Here is a 19620-nt window from a genome sequence, read left to right as displayed (position 1 = left end):
GTGCTGTGAGGCTAACAAACTGAACTAACTGCAGAGCAGCGGTAATAAACGCTCCCTCAAGCCGTCTTTTTGAAGAGGCAAATGCTTATCAGAATTATATTGAGCTCATAGGAAAGGGGGGAAAAAATATCAAAAGGCATTTTGAAGTCCTCCTTTTCTTTTGTATTTTTGACACAGTAAAAGGAGATGAAGGGAAGATGTTCAGAGCCAGTAAGAGCTGTGGGCATGAGGCTAGTTTATTACATCATTATCTCACAAAACTCCGCTGGGTTCTTTCATGGCTATGAATTTTCACATGATACTGAACCTATTAACTCCTACAGTCTACCACTGTTTCTTGTTTCATTTTGGGGGATTTGCTGTTACCAGCTGATAGGAACTACCAGAATGGCTCACTTTCTTAACTACAACAGGAATCCTGAAGACAAGGACACATTGCAGGAATATGAATTTGGTGTGGTCTAAACAACAACTCTTTTTTTCTGCTAGAGTTGACATAATGGGGAAGAAATCTACAAAACTGGAGAGGCAGGAAAAAAAGACTGATACCACTCAATCTAAATAAAGTGAGAGGGCAGAGTGAGGAGATTTTAAAACAAATGTTGCAGAGCACTGAGTGACATACTGTGGAGAAGATTTATTGATTGATTTAAGGTTAAACGGAGATGTGAACAAGCCAGATTTTGGCATAATCAGGAAAATAAATGGTTGGTTACCTTAACTGTAAGTCCCATCAACTTCACTATCAGATCAAGTCCTTATTTCTCCTGGGAATGATCCTTCCTATAATATGAACCAGAATTTCTGATATGAAAGTATAGACTTTGATTCTTCTTTTCCCCTTCACAACACAAACCATCAGCACTTGGTAACTGATTGCAATGTAAAAAACACATTGAGAGAGAGGAATTAGACCCCTCGTCATTGCAGAAATGCAACTGCCCATTTGCCACATGTACACGCTCTTTGGATTTCCATACTGCTTCTCACTGCTTTACGCTGGGCATAAATTAGTTCAAAAATCCATACCACCCTCATTGTGAAAAGGAGAAGGAAACAGCACTCTGCTTTGAGTAGCTGCCACTTGCAAACAAAAAGGGGAAAAAAAAAACCTCTACATGCACATTATTGCTGGCTGGAAGATGCCTTCAGTGGTGAAACTGTTACTCAGACACACGCTTACAGATCTCTACAGACCGGTCCCTCCGTATAACCTCTGATTCCTGCTTCCTTCTGAATCTATTGCCCTTGCTCTGCCCAGTCCTAACCACCTTTCTGTCACACCCATCCCCCATGTCCTAGACACATTCTTTCTCTCGTGTTGTCAAAAATTCACTTTTTTTGATTCTCCATGAAAAAGTCAGAATTAGCAGTCTGTCTTCACTGCAGAGGGCTAAAGGGCAGCATTAGATATCGAAGAGAAGCTGAGCAAGGCAGCAGCAAGAATGCACACATGGCAGATGAAGCAAAAGGCAGGGACAGGAACTAAGGCATCAGAGACCATAGCTAAGGGACATTGCTTTGGAATGGGGTCCATGCAAGGACAGCAACAGGAACTGGTAAAAAAAAAGACAGCAACAAGGGCAAGAGGATCAGGCTGGGAAAGCATGTGGCATGCACAAGCGTTTATAACCACAAGAATATATTTCATCAAGAACTTTAAACTGAAGCCTGGATCCCCAAATCTCTATATTTTTATGTTTCTAGCAGTTAGTTCTGAACCCTGCCGACAAAGGCTGAGCAGTCCTCCTTAATTATCTATCTGGTAGCAGACCCATAAAAAATGTAATAGCCCACTAGTGCTCCTGTTGACTCCAGTGGCTTAAATAGAAGGATCTCAGATACTGCTTTATTAGGGACCTACCTGGAAGCCACTGTGATACTCTGTGTCCTAGAATATACTTGGGTTTTCACCTTTTAGGCATAGATATGGATATACACCTGGGAAAAAAAAGTTTCCAAATTAAGACTTGACCCCTTTTATTTAAAACTACTTCTCTGATGAAAAAAGATGCTTAAGAATGGAATGATCTTTAGCTGAAAATCTAATTTCTGTCTGGATATGCCACTACGTGGTGTCATATATCAGGTACCAATCATACCCAGCATCTTCTAAATTCTCCTTAGCCAAAGGACCGAATTTCATGTCATTCCCAGGGCGCCACAGAACAGTGTGATCTCTGTTCCTTCGCATCAGTGATAAAAACCATAGGCCTCATGAGAAAGAGAGTATGTTCAGGCACTCTGACTACAGGAGCAAATGGAAGAGCAAAGCACATATCAGTAATTATTAATTTGTCTTGCATATGCCCAGTTTGTGGTATGTGGATCCTGACCTGTCCTTGACAAGCAATCCTGACTGCAGGTTAAGCCAATGAGAGACATCTTGTCAACACAAAAAGGACTTTAAAAGGCCGATGGCACCGATGGATGAGCTCTGGCGCATCTCGTTTGGCAAGTCTTAAGATATCCCTGTTGCACAGCGGACAAAACGTGGCATTAGCCACATCACTGCAAAATCTGGAGTCCTACTTTAAATCTCTAATGAAGGTGGCTTTAAGCAAAGGTGCTGCTCTGCACAGGGCAGCTTGAAGCAGAGGTACACATCCTTCTGTCTGTTCTGTCAGGTGGAAAATCATCCCAAGGAATCACAAACCAGGCACTTACAATTAGTAAATGTTTTTTACTGTGACCTATCTTTAGCTCTCCATGTCCTGGTTCTAGTGTGGATAACAAGATCAACTTCTAGCACAGGGTTGTCATAAAGAAGAATTTATTAACATTTGTAGATAAGTCAGTTATTAGAGGGGAAAACATCACAGAAAAGGCTGTAGGAAACAGTCTTAATACATCAATTCAAGATACATTATAATGCATACAGATTACCACATTTGGAAATAAGAATGTTAGTGCAAATGATACACAGGCATTGTGTATCCTCCTAATGAATCAGGAAAGGAAAAAACATCACATGAATATGCAAATTAAAAATATACCATAATGCATTTGCATAAGGAAAAGGTATGGGACACCCCTCTTCAGGCACTTTCTAATTCCTTGTGACATAAACTACATGTATTTTTAATGTGGGTTTTTTTAGGTAACGTCCTTAACAAAGGACAGTCAAGATAAATAACACATTTCTGTAGTTCAAGTCTAGGAACCAACAAAGACAAGAGGTTTATACAGCTAATGAAAGCTTAACTCTGTAACCAAAAGACACAACTACAAAAGCCTCCAGCTTCCATTATCACTACGTTATAACTAGGTCAGACTAAATAAAGCAGTAGATTTAGATTTTAGTTATTAATTTAATACGAATGAAAGCTAGATAAGGTTGCTAACCGAGAGAAGAGTCACTGAGAATCCAAAAGGTAATTTTTTTTTTATTTTTCAGATGACAAAGTTGAGCAGTAAGACAGCATAAAGAGTTTTGCAATAGTAATGATATGGCAACAAGACGCCTTAAGGACCCAAGTGTGAAGAAAATGCACTTAGAATGTAATGAGATCAGGCAAGCTGAAAAAAATAATTAAGATAAGCTGGTCTAGATAAAATAAGAATATTCACAAGCTTTTCCAATAGCTGCCACCCAGAGAAAAAAAAAAAAAAAAAAAAAAAAAAAAAGGAGGTGGGTTCTAGGAGAACAAATAAATGTATTCCCTAATAAGCAGGAAGATAATACACTGCCTACATCCTTAGCAAACCGAAGCAATGTTTTTGCTGTCAGGCACTATTGGCCTGGAAGGATGAGGGGTTCATTGACGCCTTTAATCTACGATAAAGATGGGTTTATATGCCTTTAGTTTCATAAAAGCTATCAGCGCTATTTTATTTTTCACAATTTACCTGGGCAGAAATAGCATCATGACAAACAGGGGAAAAAATATCTTCTTGCTACCAATGTACAAAGCATTAAAAAGCAGATCAGGTCATCTGAAAAATCAATCCCTAAAGTAGCATGGAAACATGAATAAAGATTGGCAAAAGCTTCCTCCACTGTAAGCAGTTTCAGAACAATTGTCACAGAGTCTGATGACATTTAAACCATGAAAAAGGCATGCGAGTCTGGGAACAAAACTGAAAATAACGTAGAGGCTTAACTCGAAATCATTGTATCTGGTTATTTCCTGAAGAGAAAACCCCACAAAGCAAGCAGGGTTGTGGCAACAGGACTGCACCTTTAAACAAGCTGGCTTTGCAATGGCAGCGCATTCCCAGAACTCCAATTTTCTACTCTCCTTCGGGCTGGATTTTGAATGATCCAAAATTGCCGTAATTTATTCAAGAGACTCCAGAGACAGAAACATGACAAAGAAAAAGGGGAGGGGGAAAATAAAAGGCGCAGAAACGCACTCGGGAGTCGCACACTGGGGCCGTGCTCCTGCGGTACCAGAACGGCGGCAGCACCGGCAGCTTCAGGGATTCCCGTGCCGCAGCCCCCCCTGCACAACTCGCCTGTCCCGCTGCCTGGCACCCTTTCCGCCACCCTCTCCCGAAACCACAAGTATTCCTGTAAGACAGAGACCTAAAACCGCTCTGTGAACACACCTGGAACAAAAGCAGGGAGCTAGCTCTCAGACCGGAGAGAGGCTGGATTTAAAGAGCGGATACACCGAAGTTTGTTTACAAAGAGACAAAGACTTTCGACGCAAAGCCCAGCTGTGAGGATACGAAGGGAAACACCTTGACGGGAGGAGCACTTGGGGGTTATCAGGTGACTGAAACACCACCCTCCCCACAGAAGAACTGGCCACCCTCCGCCTGTAGCACTTAATCCGCTTTCACGCTTGCTTTCACTGCATCTCATCCCCGCCCCCAACCTCATGCCGGCACCCCTGCACCCAGCCCGGAGGCTCAGCCCCATCCCCGCAGCGGCCTCCTGCCTCCGCCAGCCCCAGGGGGGGCGGCTGCCGCGGGGGGGCTACTGCGGTGCGCAGGCCCGCCGCCCCCCGGGCTGAGGCGGGAGGCAGGCCCGCAGGCAGCCGGGCCTCGCCCGGGGGGACGCGGGCCGCCATGCCGCACCTCGCCTCAGACAAAGCCGCCGCGGTGTGACCGGACCCGCCCCGCACCTCCGGGCACCTGCGGCCCGGCCCCCCCGCCGCCGAGGGGCCCCTTCCTCCGCCCCCGCCCCGCCCGCCGGGCCTCTCCCCCCCCCCCCCCGCCCCGGCCCCGTAGGCGGGGCGGGCTCCGGGCGGCACCTCCCGCAGCGGGGCCGAGGCGGCTCTTTCCGTCGGTCGCCGCCGCCGCAGCATGAGCGGGCCGGGGCTGCTGGGGCCCGGTGGCGGCGCGGGGCTGCCGCCGCTGCCCAAGAGCCTGAGCGGGCTGCTGAACTCCTCCTCCTCCGGCGGCGGCGGCCAGGGCGGGCGCTGGCGAGACCTGGAGCGGCTCTACGCGCAGAAGTCCCGCATCCAGGACGAGCTGAGCGGAGGCGGCCGGGGCTCGCCGCGGCCGCCCAAACCTCCCAACCTGGACGCGGCGCTGGCCCTGCTCCGCAAGGAGATGGTGAGCGGAGTGGGCCGCGCCGGGCCTCAGCGGGGGCGGCAGACGTGGCGGGCGGCGGCGGGGGGCGCTGCCTCTGCCGCCGCCCAACGGCCTCCCCGGGGCCGGAAGGGCGCCCCCGGCCCGGCGGCGGCGGAGCGGGCGGTTCGGGTGGGTGCGGGCCCGGGCTCGGGCTGGTGCGGCCGCCCGTAACCTGGCCGGACTGCTGCGGGGTGCAGGTACCGTGAAACGCCCCGGTAACGGCACCGGGGGAGTGTCCGGACCCCCGGCTCCGCCCGCCTGCGTCTGTAATGGTGGGGCTCCGCCGCCTGCGGATCGAGAGCCGCGCAACGAGCGCCTGGTGCCGTGGCATCCATTTGAACCCGACACCCATCTTAAAAGGCTGTCGTTAAAACAAAACAAAAGCATCAGCACTGATTCATTCGGTTCAAGAGAAGTGCAATTAAACATAGTTTTCTTCAGGACTTTGTTTTGGTTCTGCAGCGCGGCGTTATTAGTGAAATTCCTCCGGGCGACCTGGCACACCTTGTGATTAAAGACTAATTTGGGTGTTGGTGCTTTGGTGGTGCCAGCTGCAGCTGTAATGACTAACAATAACCTAAGCGTTGTGCACTTAGTATTCTGAAACATGTAAAATACGATATTGTTGAAAATCTGCCTGTTCTAAGGCCGCTTTTCTTGTGGTAAAAAGGTGTTTGAGAACAGGAAAGTCTGTTGAAAGACCTTTCTGTGGATTTAGGAGGACACTGTAGTGTCCTGAAATCTTAGTCGGCCACCAATGTTTCAACAAGTAGTTCAAATGCAGTTTGAGAGGTTCTTGAAACGGTGTATTAGAATTGCCAGTTTGCGTTGAAGCACAGGAGGTGCAAGTGGCTATCGACCGCTGGGGCTTTTGTCTGCAGTGCTCTAAGGGGAAACAAGGATACGATCTTAGTCGACTTAATTCTTTCCAAAAAATCAAAGATAACTCGTTATAAAAGTCTAACCTATTTTTCCTAATGGAAAATCAAATGAGATGCTTGTTAAAGTCATTTGACAACTAGACTTACCCTTTGGTACTTTGTTATCCTTGATGATAAATTGATAAAACGCTTCTGAAAAAAAACAACCCACTTCATCTCTGAACACATCAAAGACTTTAAAGCCACAGTCTTCTCGGTTCCAGGTGTACTTTTTTTGTGGCCCGTATGAATTAGAGAGACTCTCACCTACTAATAGCCTGCCTTTCATCAAGCAGATAATAGCACTTTATTATTTATATTGAACACTGTGGCAGTCAAAGATAGCATTTATATTGAGTCATGGGCTTGTTTTAAATTTTCAGTAGTGAATGAGGAAGAATTGCATAGCTGCATCTTGCCCTGCATGATCAAGCAAGGCACTATGTAAGTAAGTTTTTAAAGATGAGAAAGTCATGGATTTATTTGCTTTGGAGGGGGAGGGAAGAAAGGAGAGGTCACTTCAGAACTGTGATTCTGAGGAGCAGAGTCGATTGCTTGGGACTGTGTGTTACAGGCTGTCTTGTAGGTGCTATGGTAAAACTCTAGAGGCACATGAATTGGCTAGGATTAAAAACTTGATGCTTGTGCTAGCAGGCTTTTGCTACCTTGGGGATCATACCTGAAAGCTGTGAAGAGCTAGAGCCTGCATTTTTCTCAATAGACTTATTCTTGTTTGATTGTTTGACACTAATGACAGCTACAGAAATATGAGATATTGCACGTAACTATTTGGTGTTAAGGCCTGCTAAGCTAATTCTGCTGAGCAGTTTCTATCTTGGAGATTGTGCTTGGCATAGAACTGATCTTCACAGAAAGTGCTGAAGTGCTTTACGGAGCTGAAACGGGAGAGCTGCTGGTGAAAATGCTCCTGCTTTCCTCGGGAGACAAAGAACTGGTTGTCTGTCTCCAGGTTGAGTTTTGTGGCTCAACTCACTCCTAGTCACTCTTTGAACAGTTCTTCTTCACAGTCTTGTCCTTCAAACATTTATCTCTGCTGCAAGTCTGCCTGGTGGGTCTCACGGTCACATGTCATAGTGTTAAGTCCAGCTTCACAGCATCCTTTCTTACCTGAGGGGAGCAGTTTGCTCAGGTGGGACAAGCCAAACTTCATTGACTGCCACCTCCAAAGACTGACGTTCGGACTTTGTTCTTGGGTAGGTAAACAGTCATTAGCTTAACAAGCCTGAAGAAATTACTTCAGCAGGGCTAGATGGAGGGGTCTGGATATGGTACAGATACCCCGTTTTTATTTTCCCTCCTGGAGTCTCGGTTGGTTAGTTTTTGTTCTACAAGTTTTTGCAGAAGGATATTTGCACAAGTGCTGGTTTCCTCTTACAGAATAGAGAGCAAGGAAGAGTAGCATGTGCTTCCTGCGGACTGCATGCTTAAACAACAACGGGGGAGAAAGTTGTTGTCTTCGTTACAGAGGAAAATGGAGATGGGTGAGAAAAGCAGCATAGATCCGAGGTGGTGGAAAGGCTTGTCTGTAACCTCCTGGCAGCTAGCGCAGCCATTCCATGTCTTGTCCTAGAGTCCTCATGTTCAGTCCATATGGGACATCATCTCTCGGCTTCATGACCTCACCAAGTAATTTGTGTTGGTCCAGAAAGACGCTGTGTCCTGTTTGTCTGAGTTAGAACGGGTGTTATGGTGTATGATACTTTTTTTTTCCCCTTCCTCTTTCCATCTTCACAAGAAGGAGCTGGTAGGATAGTTCAGCAATGCCAAAGGAAGATCTTCATACTAGCTTGTCATTTTCTTGTGTCCCGAGTGTATATGTCCTTAGAATTTAGACATGTAAGGAGAGATTTTTGAGGGAAGAGTTCTCATTCTGGGTAAAATGTAGCCTGGCATTCAGGCTGCAGTAAAGGCTGCTAACATTATTTATTTTTTTTTCCTCTGAACACGAGCTGTAGCAAAAACTTTTGTCTGATGAAACTGAGGCTCACTAGGAACAGCCTGTCAGCTTAACAAACATTTATTTGAAAATTTAGGCAGAAATGGCTGCTTCTTGAAAATGTTAAATTGGGTAGTGGTTTTAATTTACTGCAAGACAAAACCTAGATTTAATTTGATCTGGCTTGCATAGGTGACAATATCAAATGATCTCTCCATTTTGTTGCCAGAGAGGGAAACTGCTTTGAATTAAATGACTAGCTTTATTTTGCTTGGTGGTGCAATGTACTGGTTTTGTACCTGACATAAAGATGCAGGCTACAAGGTAACCTTTTTTTAGTGTTGCTCCATGAGCTTATGATACTGTGTGAGGAAGATGTGGAGACACACACAGTGTTACTGGTAGGTATCTCTTGCATAATGAGGAGTATAGAGTTTATGAATTTATCTGTAATGCTTCAGATAGGAGTCAACTGCTTATTGGAAGTTAAGGAGGGCATTGTAATATGGCAAAATTTTGAAGAACGCTTTGCTCGTATCCTGCTGTGTTGCACCACCTTGTTCCTTGTTCTTTTGTCCCGTTTATCCCATGGGGAGTCTTAGAAAATAAAATATAATTCTATATTTCATATCTGTTCAAGGTGGAAAGAAGCTCAATCCTCTTGTTTAGCACCAAAAGGTACATAGCATTATACTACCAGTAAAATCACAATTGTAATACTGTTCATTTGAATTCTTCCCCCCTCAGGTTGGCCTTCGGCAGTTAGATATGTCATTACTGTGTCAGCTGTACTCCCTGTATGAATCGATTCAAGAATACAAAGGTGCCTGCCAAGCTGACTCTAACGCAGACTGCACGTACGCTCTGGAAAACGGTTTTTTTGATGAAGAGGAGGAATACTTCTAGAAGCAGGAAAATTAACCTCCAGGCTGACCGAGGTTCTTTTGTCCTTCGCTCCCTGTAACGCACCTCGGCAAGAACGACTGGAATCTGTATGGATCCCTCTTCCTGAGGAGGAACACCCAGCTACCCCGAGTTGTGTTAAATTCACTTATTTTAACAGCCTGTCAGTACAAGTTACTCATGCAAATACCACTTGAGGAGAGTGCTGTACTCTAAGTTTTGAAGAGTCCTCAGACATGCTTGACAAGAGTTTTCAATTTAATTTGCAAGGTGGGTGTTTTCAACTTACAAACGTTGGTAGCTTATAACTGGAATTTTAATCGTAGAAGACAGCAGTGACTTCCTGAGTTGTAGTAACTTCGTAAGGGGGGAGGGAAGCCTCCGCTGTGGTGTAAATAGCTATAGGTGACTTTTTTTTGGTCAACGGTATTGAGAAATGCATTTTGAACAGGCATCTGGATGCACGCACATCCTCAGCTCTACTAAGCTAGTTCTGCTCTTACCAGCTGCATCCAGTTTTTTACTGGGTGGATTGTTTACACAGTTTAATTTTTTTTTTTCTCCTTAAGCTAATTTTGACTTTTCCTTATTCCTAGCTTACAAGCTGTACATGTGATAGTGAATGTTATCAGCAGGTTTTTTTCTGTTGATCTAATTCACTTTCTTGGTACTGCCACTTAGCATTAGCTTTTATACTGTTGTCTGGATTTCTGGCATCAACATAGCTCTTTGACCTGCTAAACTCTGTTCTGAAATGGTTTGCTTAGCTTTTACTGTACTGCATAGTAAAAGCACAGATTCAAACATAGTCTGTCTGCCACTATGTGGCTTGGAATAACGTGAACTCTTGTGCAAGTGTTCTTGATCATATGAAGAATAAGGAAACCTCTCATATGACACAATGGGACAAATTGCAATATTTTATACTGGGTGAACTTTGTTTCTGTAAGGTAGACTACAGCTCTTTTTAAAAATGCAAAATAAGTATTTTGAGCACATACTTTGCATATGTTAAAACTTTTTATACTAACTTGTTCTTTGAAGTGTAACTTATTTTTGTTTTTAGAACTTACTAAAGCACTCATTTAAGTTTTTATCATTTCATAGTGTGTACAAGTAATGCTTAATCAGCTTGGAGAATGAGAGTTGCCAGCTATCTCAGTCTTCACCCTTCTCCATTTTAAGTAAAATCAGCTCCCAATGCAATTTTCGTTTCTTAACTTTTAATTCTAAAGATTGCTGTAAAGCACAGTGCCTGAATCTTGACACAAGCTAATAATTAAGGGCTTAAATCTCAAAGGGTTTTTGCATGGTTCATGTCTGGCATGCATATAGTTTACAGAAAGGATTGGAGATCACATTCTGGGGTAGCTCCTCTCTTAGTTTTTAGCAAAGGCTAGGATGTTGCAGTGATAAAAGCCAAGAGACTTCCAGGGTGGAGTTTTTGTGCATCCCCTCTAAAACCAGCTTATTTTAGTGGAATTCAAAGGCCACAAGAGTAAAGATTGTGCTGTAATTGTGTATGTGTGTAAGTTCTTAATCTAGTCTGTGGCAATGGTTGGATTTCTTTTAATGTTATTTCTGACCTAATTACTTCACTCACCCAAAACCAAAAATGAATGATAAGGCATAAACACAGATAATCCAAACGGCTGCATCTATATATTTAAAGTTGTGTGTGTATGTGTGTATACATGTATGAGTATATATACACATATATGTACATACAACTTTATGCTTTGACTTAAGAATGTATCAGCTTTGAATATGATTTGCTGTGCTTTTGATATTTAGATGAGGCTTTTTCTAGTCTGTTGAAGTACTGCTATTTTCTTGCTCTTTCCCAAAAAATAAAAAGCATGATGTTTAGCATAACTTTTTAATGTTGTGTGTATTTTAATTTACCATTTCAGTGAATCCAAACCCTCCCCCATTCTCAACTTCCACCTAAAAACCTAGGACTAATCATCACCCCTAGCTTGAAGGAAGCAATTTTTAAATGACAGTGGAAAAAGGTTCTATCTGCCTATATTTGGAATGGGAATTTCCTAGTTCTCTGTCTTAATTGGATTTTACTTGGTTTTTAGTTCAACAGAGGAAATCGTGTCTATACTAGAATTAAAGATTCTGTTTTAAAAGTCCTTACACAGTGCCATTTATTAATAGTCCCACTGGTGAGAATGGACTTGAGCAAAATTCACAGTACTTTCTTTTGTATAAACGAAACTTAAAAAGCAAGATTATTTACATTTCTAACTTTAATGCAGTGTGTTTGTGAGTTGGGGAACGTGGAACGTTTGGCTGGTATTCGCTGTACCAAGAGAAGCATAAAAATCTCAAGGCATCACTCCACAACGTTATCTGCACTGGAAAGAAGGATGGATCATTAGGACTTGCTAAGCTTTCAATGCCTCGTTCCTTTTAATAGCACCTTCTTGCATGGGAGAGAAGTTAGAATCTGTATTCCCAAGGCAAACTGAAACACTGTGAAGCTGGTTAGCTAGACAAAGGCTTTAAAACTAGTAAATTTGTTATTAAGTCAATAAGCAGTTGTTCTGGCTGATGTGCTCCACTCTGGAGAAAGTGAGCGTCATAAAAAATGGGTGGCTGATGCCTTGGCAGCTATAACAGATGAGCATTTGGGTTCAGCTTCGGCTCCTGGTGAATTCAATTCAGCCCTATTGATTTTAGTGGGGATGGGCTTTGTAGGAGGGATCTCCTTTGAAGGAACTGCTGCTTGGTCTCTTTAAAGGCTGTGGAAGAGCTGCATGGTATCTATACAAGATACAAGAGGTATTCAAATGCACACTGCAAATGTTTTCAAAGCTACTACTTTGTAATGCAGTGAAATGCAGTAGGTGAGCATTTGAATAACTTGTAAAAAAGATGAGTGTTCCTTCACAGAAAGAGTTTTCCAATAAAGGTGGGGCAAAATTACACGGTGTTTATGGGTAGCTTGGACTTGGATGCTTGGTAAAGTTGAGTTTTTATTAAAAAGTTTAGTATAGTCATGTGAAATTAGAAGACTGGGAGAAGGATTATGCAAAAGTTATTATAATAATATTTGTAATTAATTTAGTTCCTAATCATACATAACCAAATCATTTTGCATGACCTTCTAAAATAAGTTGATTTTTTTAAAGTTATGTGTACATTTTCTTGTAAATAGTACAGTTTGCAAAATTTTAAATGCAACAAAGAGAGTAACAAAGCCCCCACCATCTTTATAAAAACATTGATCCACTTAGTACGTACTTACAAACCTAAGGTTCTGCCTTGTATTTAGTCTAGTTCCTAAGGAAACAAAACTTATGCAATGACCCTGTCCATGCATTTTCTGTCAGTCTGTTTGCTATAAACCACGTCTGATAAGATAGAAGTTGGAAAGTTGCTCTGTTTTTACAAGCCTTGTAAAAAATAGCAGCTGGAGGAGGAGAGAGACTTACTGCTGCCTCCACGGACAGGATGACGGGTAAAACTCCCCTTCTGATCTGTTTGGCCACCCAGCGGCCAGAAAGCAAAAACCGGGTGGTCACCCAGCTGCTGGCAGCTCTGCAGCAGCCAGGGCACGTGCCCTTATTTTCCACAGTGCTGGGTGCCAGTGGGTGGTGTGGGAAGGAGGTGAGAGTCTTTAGCGCATCTCTTAGTGAGGGTGAAAACTGGGGATACGGTAAGGGGCCCAGGGAAGACCTTAGGTGTTGCCTTTGGGACTGAATGGGATGCCGGAAGGGGTGAATGTTGTGGCGAGGGATGCCGCAGTTTCTGGAGGCTGGAGCTCTGCACAGTTTGGAAGGAGATGCTGAGGTCCTGGGACACAAGTGGTTCACGATCCCGTTTCATGAGTTCTGCTGCTAACAGCTTGGGGGATTTTTCATGTCTTTTTTTCAACCTGTTTTAGAGTCTGGGTGCTACTTGTCATATATTTTTAATGTTCCAGTCAATTGCTGGAGGTACACAGTTTTGCTTAACTGGAAAGAACATGTTTTATTTGCCTTGCTTCCTAGCTCAAGCAGTTTTGCTTGAGGAATTAGGTTGCTGTGAGGGCAAGGGGAACTAATTCCACTACTCTCTCGTTCAGCTGACTGCTGGGGAGGAACGCAAAATGGGAGGATTAATCGGGGTAAGTGCCAAAGGAAACCTATCAACAGGTCTTTTCTTCTCCAATGTGTAGCCTTCTGTCCTTCAGCCACTTGGAAAGAATTTACTCCTGTTTTTGTGATGCCTGCCTGTAGAGGATACGTTACCACAGCAGTCTGAAGTTCATATTCCTTTTCATATACTACAAACGTTCTCTCAGAAAACAGCTCCTCAGAAGTATGTTTTTCCATCCATTGTTATCTTTGGTTTATTTGAAGCTAATAAATTTAACTCTAGACAACACTGCACGACCTAAGGAAATAACTCATTCCTTTTCTTAGCAAGCTAGTTAAAAGCTCTGTCTTATTTGCAAAGTCATCTTATACTGATTTTCACATTTTCTGGGAGTTTCAAAGCTCCCTAAACTACGCGCTAAAGCTTCCTACCTGACTGTTCTACAGTCCTGGTGACTCCAGCTCCACAACTAGCTTTGCAAACATCCAAGGTCTGCTGCAAGGACTAGCTTCTGCCATGGCCCAAAGAACTGGGGTGAGGTGGGGGATCTGCATGGAGACAGCCTGCACACAGTGGCAAACCCTCCCAAGCTGAGGTTGTCTGGAAAAGCGAGGGTGGCCCTACAGAACCCAGGTGTGCTTCAGGGCTGATGTGATGGATTAAACCATAGGTAAGGCTCTATGTGTGCTGGCCTGGGGCCCACAGCTTGGGTAATTATGCTGTATAAGAAAGCAGTAGGATCAGCAAGGAGGTCTCACTCCAGATGACCAGTGGTGAGTTTGGCCATTCATTTTTTAAATAACAGAGGAACTTTGGAAGGGGTGGATATTCACTGCAGAAGTCTGTTCCCCTTACTTTTTTGGCTCCCTTTCATCCTTTCTGTTCAGGAAAATTCATTAGATGAATGTGGAAAGAACCAGCCCTGAGTAATGAAGCCCACATCTGATTTCAGAGGAATGTGCTTTTAGTAATAGAATTTACATTTTTCAGATAAGGTTGGTATGCAATTTAAAGAGACAAAGCCATTTGCTATTGAAATACACAGGCTTGTGACTATTTCAACTCTTCACTGAACTTTTGCCACAGGTTTTAAATGCATTCATGCTAAGGCATTATTAAGATAATGTCTTCCAGAGATATGCAGAGAATGTAATCTTTGAAAATGCCTCAATTTAAAATGAGAGGAAAAATCCCATGCAAATCGTGGATTATTAGAATTTAAAAAAATGTGACTAAAGCAGACTGTTTAGAATTGTTAGTGAGTAGAGTTCAATCCTGTGTCAAAACACTGCCTTAAATTCATGTTAGCAGAAGTAGTTCAATCCTCCTTGCAGCGCTATCTACTCTCTTTCAGAAATCACAAGCATTTCTTCCATGGGTCAGAAATGTCCCTATGATTATCTGGCTAGACAAATGAGTAAAACTTTGAGGGCTCATTTTTCGCTCAGGATTCCAGGCACTGTCACAAACAATAAAGTTGGCTGTCTGAGCCCTGCCAGCTCTTGCCTAAACTCCTCTGACTCGTCAAACAGCAGAACCTTTTAAAGCATTTACAAAAAGGCAACATAATACGGTTGTTACTTCAGTTATAAAAGCACCTGGATGACAGGGACAGTCCATCTCGTTATTTTTCCTCTCAACTCAACCCTTTATAGTGTCTTTGGTTTAACTGAATCTGGAATTTTACAAAAACCTGTAGCACTAGTTATTTGTATTGACAGCCCTCACAGCCTACCATTTTGTTAGGGTTGCTTAAGATACTGGAAAGTTCAAGCAGGGCATGCAGAAGGGAATTTACAAGGAGGATGCAAAGTTTTGAACAGGTTAAGTATAAGCTTAAACAGGACCACATTTTCAATTTGTTCCATTACTACTAAATAACACCATAGGCTATTCATATCATAAAATTATTTTTTATATGCTACAGTACATAAAAGGTAAACTACTGAAATATTAAAATAGTTGTTTGGTATAGGGGAAGAACTTTTTTAATCAGAATCAGCTGAAATAAAAATAATACATCAAATCAGAGTGAAAATTAATTTCTTATAGCACTAGAATATTGAAATCCTGTTACGATTTGGTATTTACCCTGTATAAACAAAGCATGTCTATATTCTAATACTCTTCATATTCCTTTTTCTTCTGTTTACTACTGTACAAATCCTACACAATCTTGGCCTGTATCCTTGAATTACCCTCGCTCTTTCTGACTGATACTTAGTCATGTTGCTCAAATTGGAGAAGCATTTCCTTAAATACCTTGCATCATACAATCCAACCTGTAGAGAGAGAAATGGAATATATAGCACCTATTCACTATATAATTTATACCTCTCTGTGCATTTTTAGAAGAGGAAAGACATTTACCAACAAAGCTCTTTATGTTGGGGACTGTTATTGCACAGTCATTGTGCTTTCATAAAGGATTAAAATTTAATGAAAAATGAGAGGGGTAGAAATTTGTGTCATTTCTGTGGGGAAGAAGGAATCCTGTTTTATGTATTTCTTTTATCCTGTCTCATGTCCTTTTCCTTAGGATTTGCTTGAGGTCTGAGTTTTCATATGTAAATAGATTTGTCTTGTCTCCAGTGCTTTATGTGGTTACACAATAGGACTTTTTTCCCCTTCCCCACTTATCACTACCCAGTCATTCAAAAAGTCCTTTCTATTTCTGTTGCAAATGGAGGACTGTTCTAGGCTTTCAATGTCACTTCTCACAGAGAATAAAACTCTTGTATGCTTTCAAGTGCAGGTGTGTACAGACAGAATATGTCAATCAGTATTAGAGAAGCCAAGCCACTATTACTGCAGACATTAATTTGTAAGAGCATCTGCTTAAAAGTGTGCCGACTATGGAATTTTACACTACAACTTCTTTTGCAAATTAGAAAAGAGTTTGTACAGATGCGTTTATTCTCCAGGAACAGAGATCTAAATTCATTATGCCCATTCTCTCATTCTGTGAATTAAATGCTTTGTTTGTAGGCAGTGATCATATTTTTGTTTCAACTTAACTGTGTGTAACTTGGTGTGTACGTCCTTACAAGAAGCCTGGAGTATATCTGAAAAGGTACAAGCTGCCTTATTTATTTAAAAGTCTTTTAAATGCTTTGCAGTCCTACAGGTAAGGAATCTGTGCTGGCTTAGCAAGGCTGTTGCAGGGGGTAGCAGGGAATTGGAAGTGTGCAACCTGGAAAATAAAAGTAGAGGACACAAACTTACTAAAAGATCAAGCCACCATCTTCACAATGGATTCCTCAAGTAAAATCTTATGTTCTCACAAAATCATATTGGTTGAGTAAATGGTCATAGTTGAAAAAGAATGGGGCATCAAACTGCTACTGCACACAGTAAGAGCTGACAGGTTTCCTAATTTAGGAAAGGCGGCTTAGCTTTGGTCTCTCAGAGCCAGGATCTCCACCTGCCAGTGAGAACATCTGTCAGGAGTGTCGAAGGACGGACCGGATGACCTCTGAGTTCACTTCTAGCCCCAGCCGATTCTGTGGTAACAAAACTGTTCCCATGAGCAGTGGCAGAGGCAGCTGCCAGCTCAGGACAAAGAGCTGAGCCTTCAGGAGCAGCTGCTGCGAGGAGTTTAGAGGAGCCAGCAATTTTCGGTATAATGGCATGAAATTACAGACAACACCTTCCCCCCCCCCATTATAGAGAGGAAAGATCCACACACGAGGGCTTCCTGTTTTGCCATTCTCTATCAGGACTTATTGTCAAGGACTAAAAACACCTCTCTGAACTTTCTATCAAAGCATTCCTGCAGCTGAATTAATTAGCATCATGATGCTGGCATTTTTTTTAAATGAAAGCAGATCAGTAACAATGAGGGAAGGGAGACATATCTGTACGTGTTTCTGATGCTCTTTTATCAGGGATATGACTTTTTTTTTTTTTTTTTTTAAACAGATACAATCTGTCCTGGTGCACAGCAGTCAAACTACTGTGGGCGTAAGGTGCCTTTCTCCCAGGTGGCCTTTTCTTTCAGTGTAGGACCTTTATAGGGTCAGAAGTGGCACAATTTCATACATATATAAGGCAGAAAATGCACAGGCTATAAGAATAGGGTTGACTTTCCCTCTCCATCTACACACACATACACATCATTTAGATAAATGGCACAATTCAGTTGAGCAGTAAAGTTTTTAGTGAAAAACCCACTTAAAATGAAAGAAAATAAAATTTGAAAAGATGCGAGTTTTAATATAGACTAAGTCTTGTCATGTGGTTATGTAAAGAAATTAATACCTATCATTTTGTTCATGTACAGCAAAGTTAATTTGCTTTTTCAAAAGAAGGGTTTTGAATAATCTGTCCACCCTTCCTGAAAAACTTGGTTACTGATCAGGACTATCTTATTTTCATTTTGCTCTCGCCCGGGATGAAATGAGCAAGAGATGGATTGTGTTTTCCTTGCTGTGCAACCCACCTGCCACTTTCACACTAAGTGGGAGAAATGTGCGCATAGGGAAACAGAGGTTCTTATTGTTGAAAAAAAGTGACAAGGAGTATGCTCAAAGTGGTGCACTCACTTCTCCCTATCCTCCAAAGACCAAGCCATTTTTTCTGGTGCTGTTATGTGGCATTTATTACGCAGCGGGTGCTCTCACTGGAGAATGTTTTCTTCCTAGTTATTATTACGCTTTTGTTGGCTTTTGATTTCTGATGATCAAAAGAACACTGTAGTCCTACTAAGAGAAAGAGATGCTATCTCTGTTGTAGCCAGGACGTGATACATCAGTGGCTTTGAAGGTTAGAACCAAAGCTTTAGACTGGAAGTGGAGACGAAAGAAGGGATCAAAGTTTAGGAGTGATGCATGTATGACAGCACTGGATGGGCTACACTATGTGTGGCAGGGAATCACTATAAAGGTAGCAGCCACAGATGCTCAGAGTGAATTAGCAGTTCTGAGAAGAGAGGGCAAGGTGAGTAGAAGCGCTTCCATGTTGGCAAGATTTTGTTTTCTTGTTTAAGTTTGCACAATTTTACTGGATTCATTTACTGAAAAGATAACAATTGTTTGTAGTATTTTTAAAAAAACCCAATTTTTATGCAAGACCTACCTCTGCTTTCTAACTCAAAGCCTCAAACTGTCAAATAAGATACCTTAATTTTCCTTTCAGATAGCCGAAGGTAAGATCAGTTAATGTGCCAACTAATTTCCAGTTTATTTTGGCACACAGCAGCTGCAGCAACTTAAAACTAATGATAAGAGATTAATGATTTGCTGTGTATACCCCTAAAAGTCTTCAGATATGTATGTTATAGAACCATATGCCAGCAAGGGTCAGAATTAAAGCTTCCCATAACACAGCAAAGACGTTAAACATGTCACCTTAAATATTCACATTCACTGGCTCCTGGGATGTCTGTTTCAGTACCTGACATTCATGGTGTTCACTGACTCCCAACAACCTGCAGCTGAGAGGACTTAATGCTTTTCATCTTTTTAAGCAGACATGAACAAATTAATCCTCCCCCAATGCCTGTGATGGTGGAGGAACAATCACTTTATGGAGCCACATCTATGACTTGCTCAAGGTCACAACAGTAGTTGGTTTTATAGCCAGGATAAGGATTCAGGTCCCCACCCCTCTGCTCAGATGGCTATGGCAGGCACTTCTGTGCAGCTTATAGACAACAGTCTTTTTGCATAAAAATGAACTCAGAATTACAGTTAGAGATTATAAGAAATTATGGGGTCATCTGGATTTATTTCTGCAGCAGCCAGCACATGTACAAACTGTATGAGTTCACACTCATGCTACTATGAAAAGGAAATTAAACCACATTTTTACCTGGGGGGGGGAACCCAAACCAACCTAAACAATATCTATTATCTGAATGAATAGCAATTAAAACAGCATTGGCAGTATCTCCTAGCAGCTTTGCAGACCTACCATTTATCTACAGAGGGCTCAAATGAGCTTTAAAAGTTTAGGACAGAAGATCATGTTTAGGAAAAAGATTTTGCAAAGCTCCTAATGTTCAGATCTTCTTTCTAGCCACCTCGGTAATACAGTAAGCATTACTGGAAAGACAAAGAAGGTCAGAACAGCATTATAAGAGGCAGGAGAGAAAACTGGAATCTTGTCATGTACACCTTCCTGCAAATTCTAACTGCAGCAACCTGGGTTTCAAATTAATTCAGGAACAAAATTCCTATTGTTTTTTAGCTGTGGAGGAATGCATTCATTATGTCTTTTGCCACA

At 42.3% G+C, this 19620-nt stretch overlaps 1 protein-coding gene across 1 annotated transcript; it reads left to right on the top strand.

The window, feature by feature from the left end:
• The first annotated feature begins 5253 nt into the window (after positions 1 to 5253).
• FAM89A (family with sequence similarity 89 member A) lies at positions 5254 to 9306 on the top strand. Its single transcript, XM_086461021.1, has 2 exons — positions 5254 to 5505; positions 9148 to 9306. The coding sequence occupies exons 1-2, from the start codon at positions 5254 to 5256 to the stop codon at positions 9304 to 9306; spliced, it is 411 nt and encodes a 136-aa protein (XP_086317147.1).
• The last annotated feature ends 10314 nt before the right edge of the window (positions 9307 to 19620 follow it).

This window comes from Leptosomus discolor, chromosome 2, assembly GCF_034619465.1.
Source record: "Leptosomus discolor isolate bLepDis1 chromosome 2, bLepDis1.hap2, whole genome shotgun sequence".
Taxonomy (NCBI): Eukaryota; Metazoa; Chordata; class Aves; order Leptosomiformes; family Leptosomidae; genus Leptosomus; species Leptosomus discolor.
This window is presented reverse-complemented; position numbering and strand designations above follow the sequence as displayed.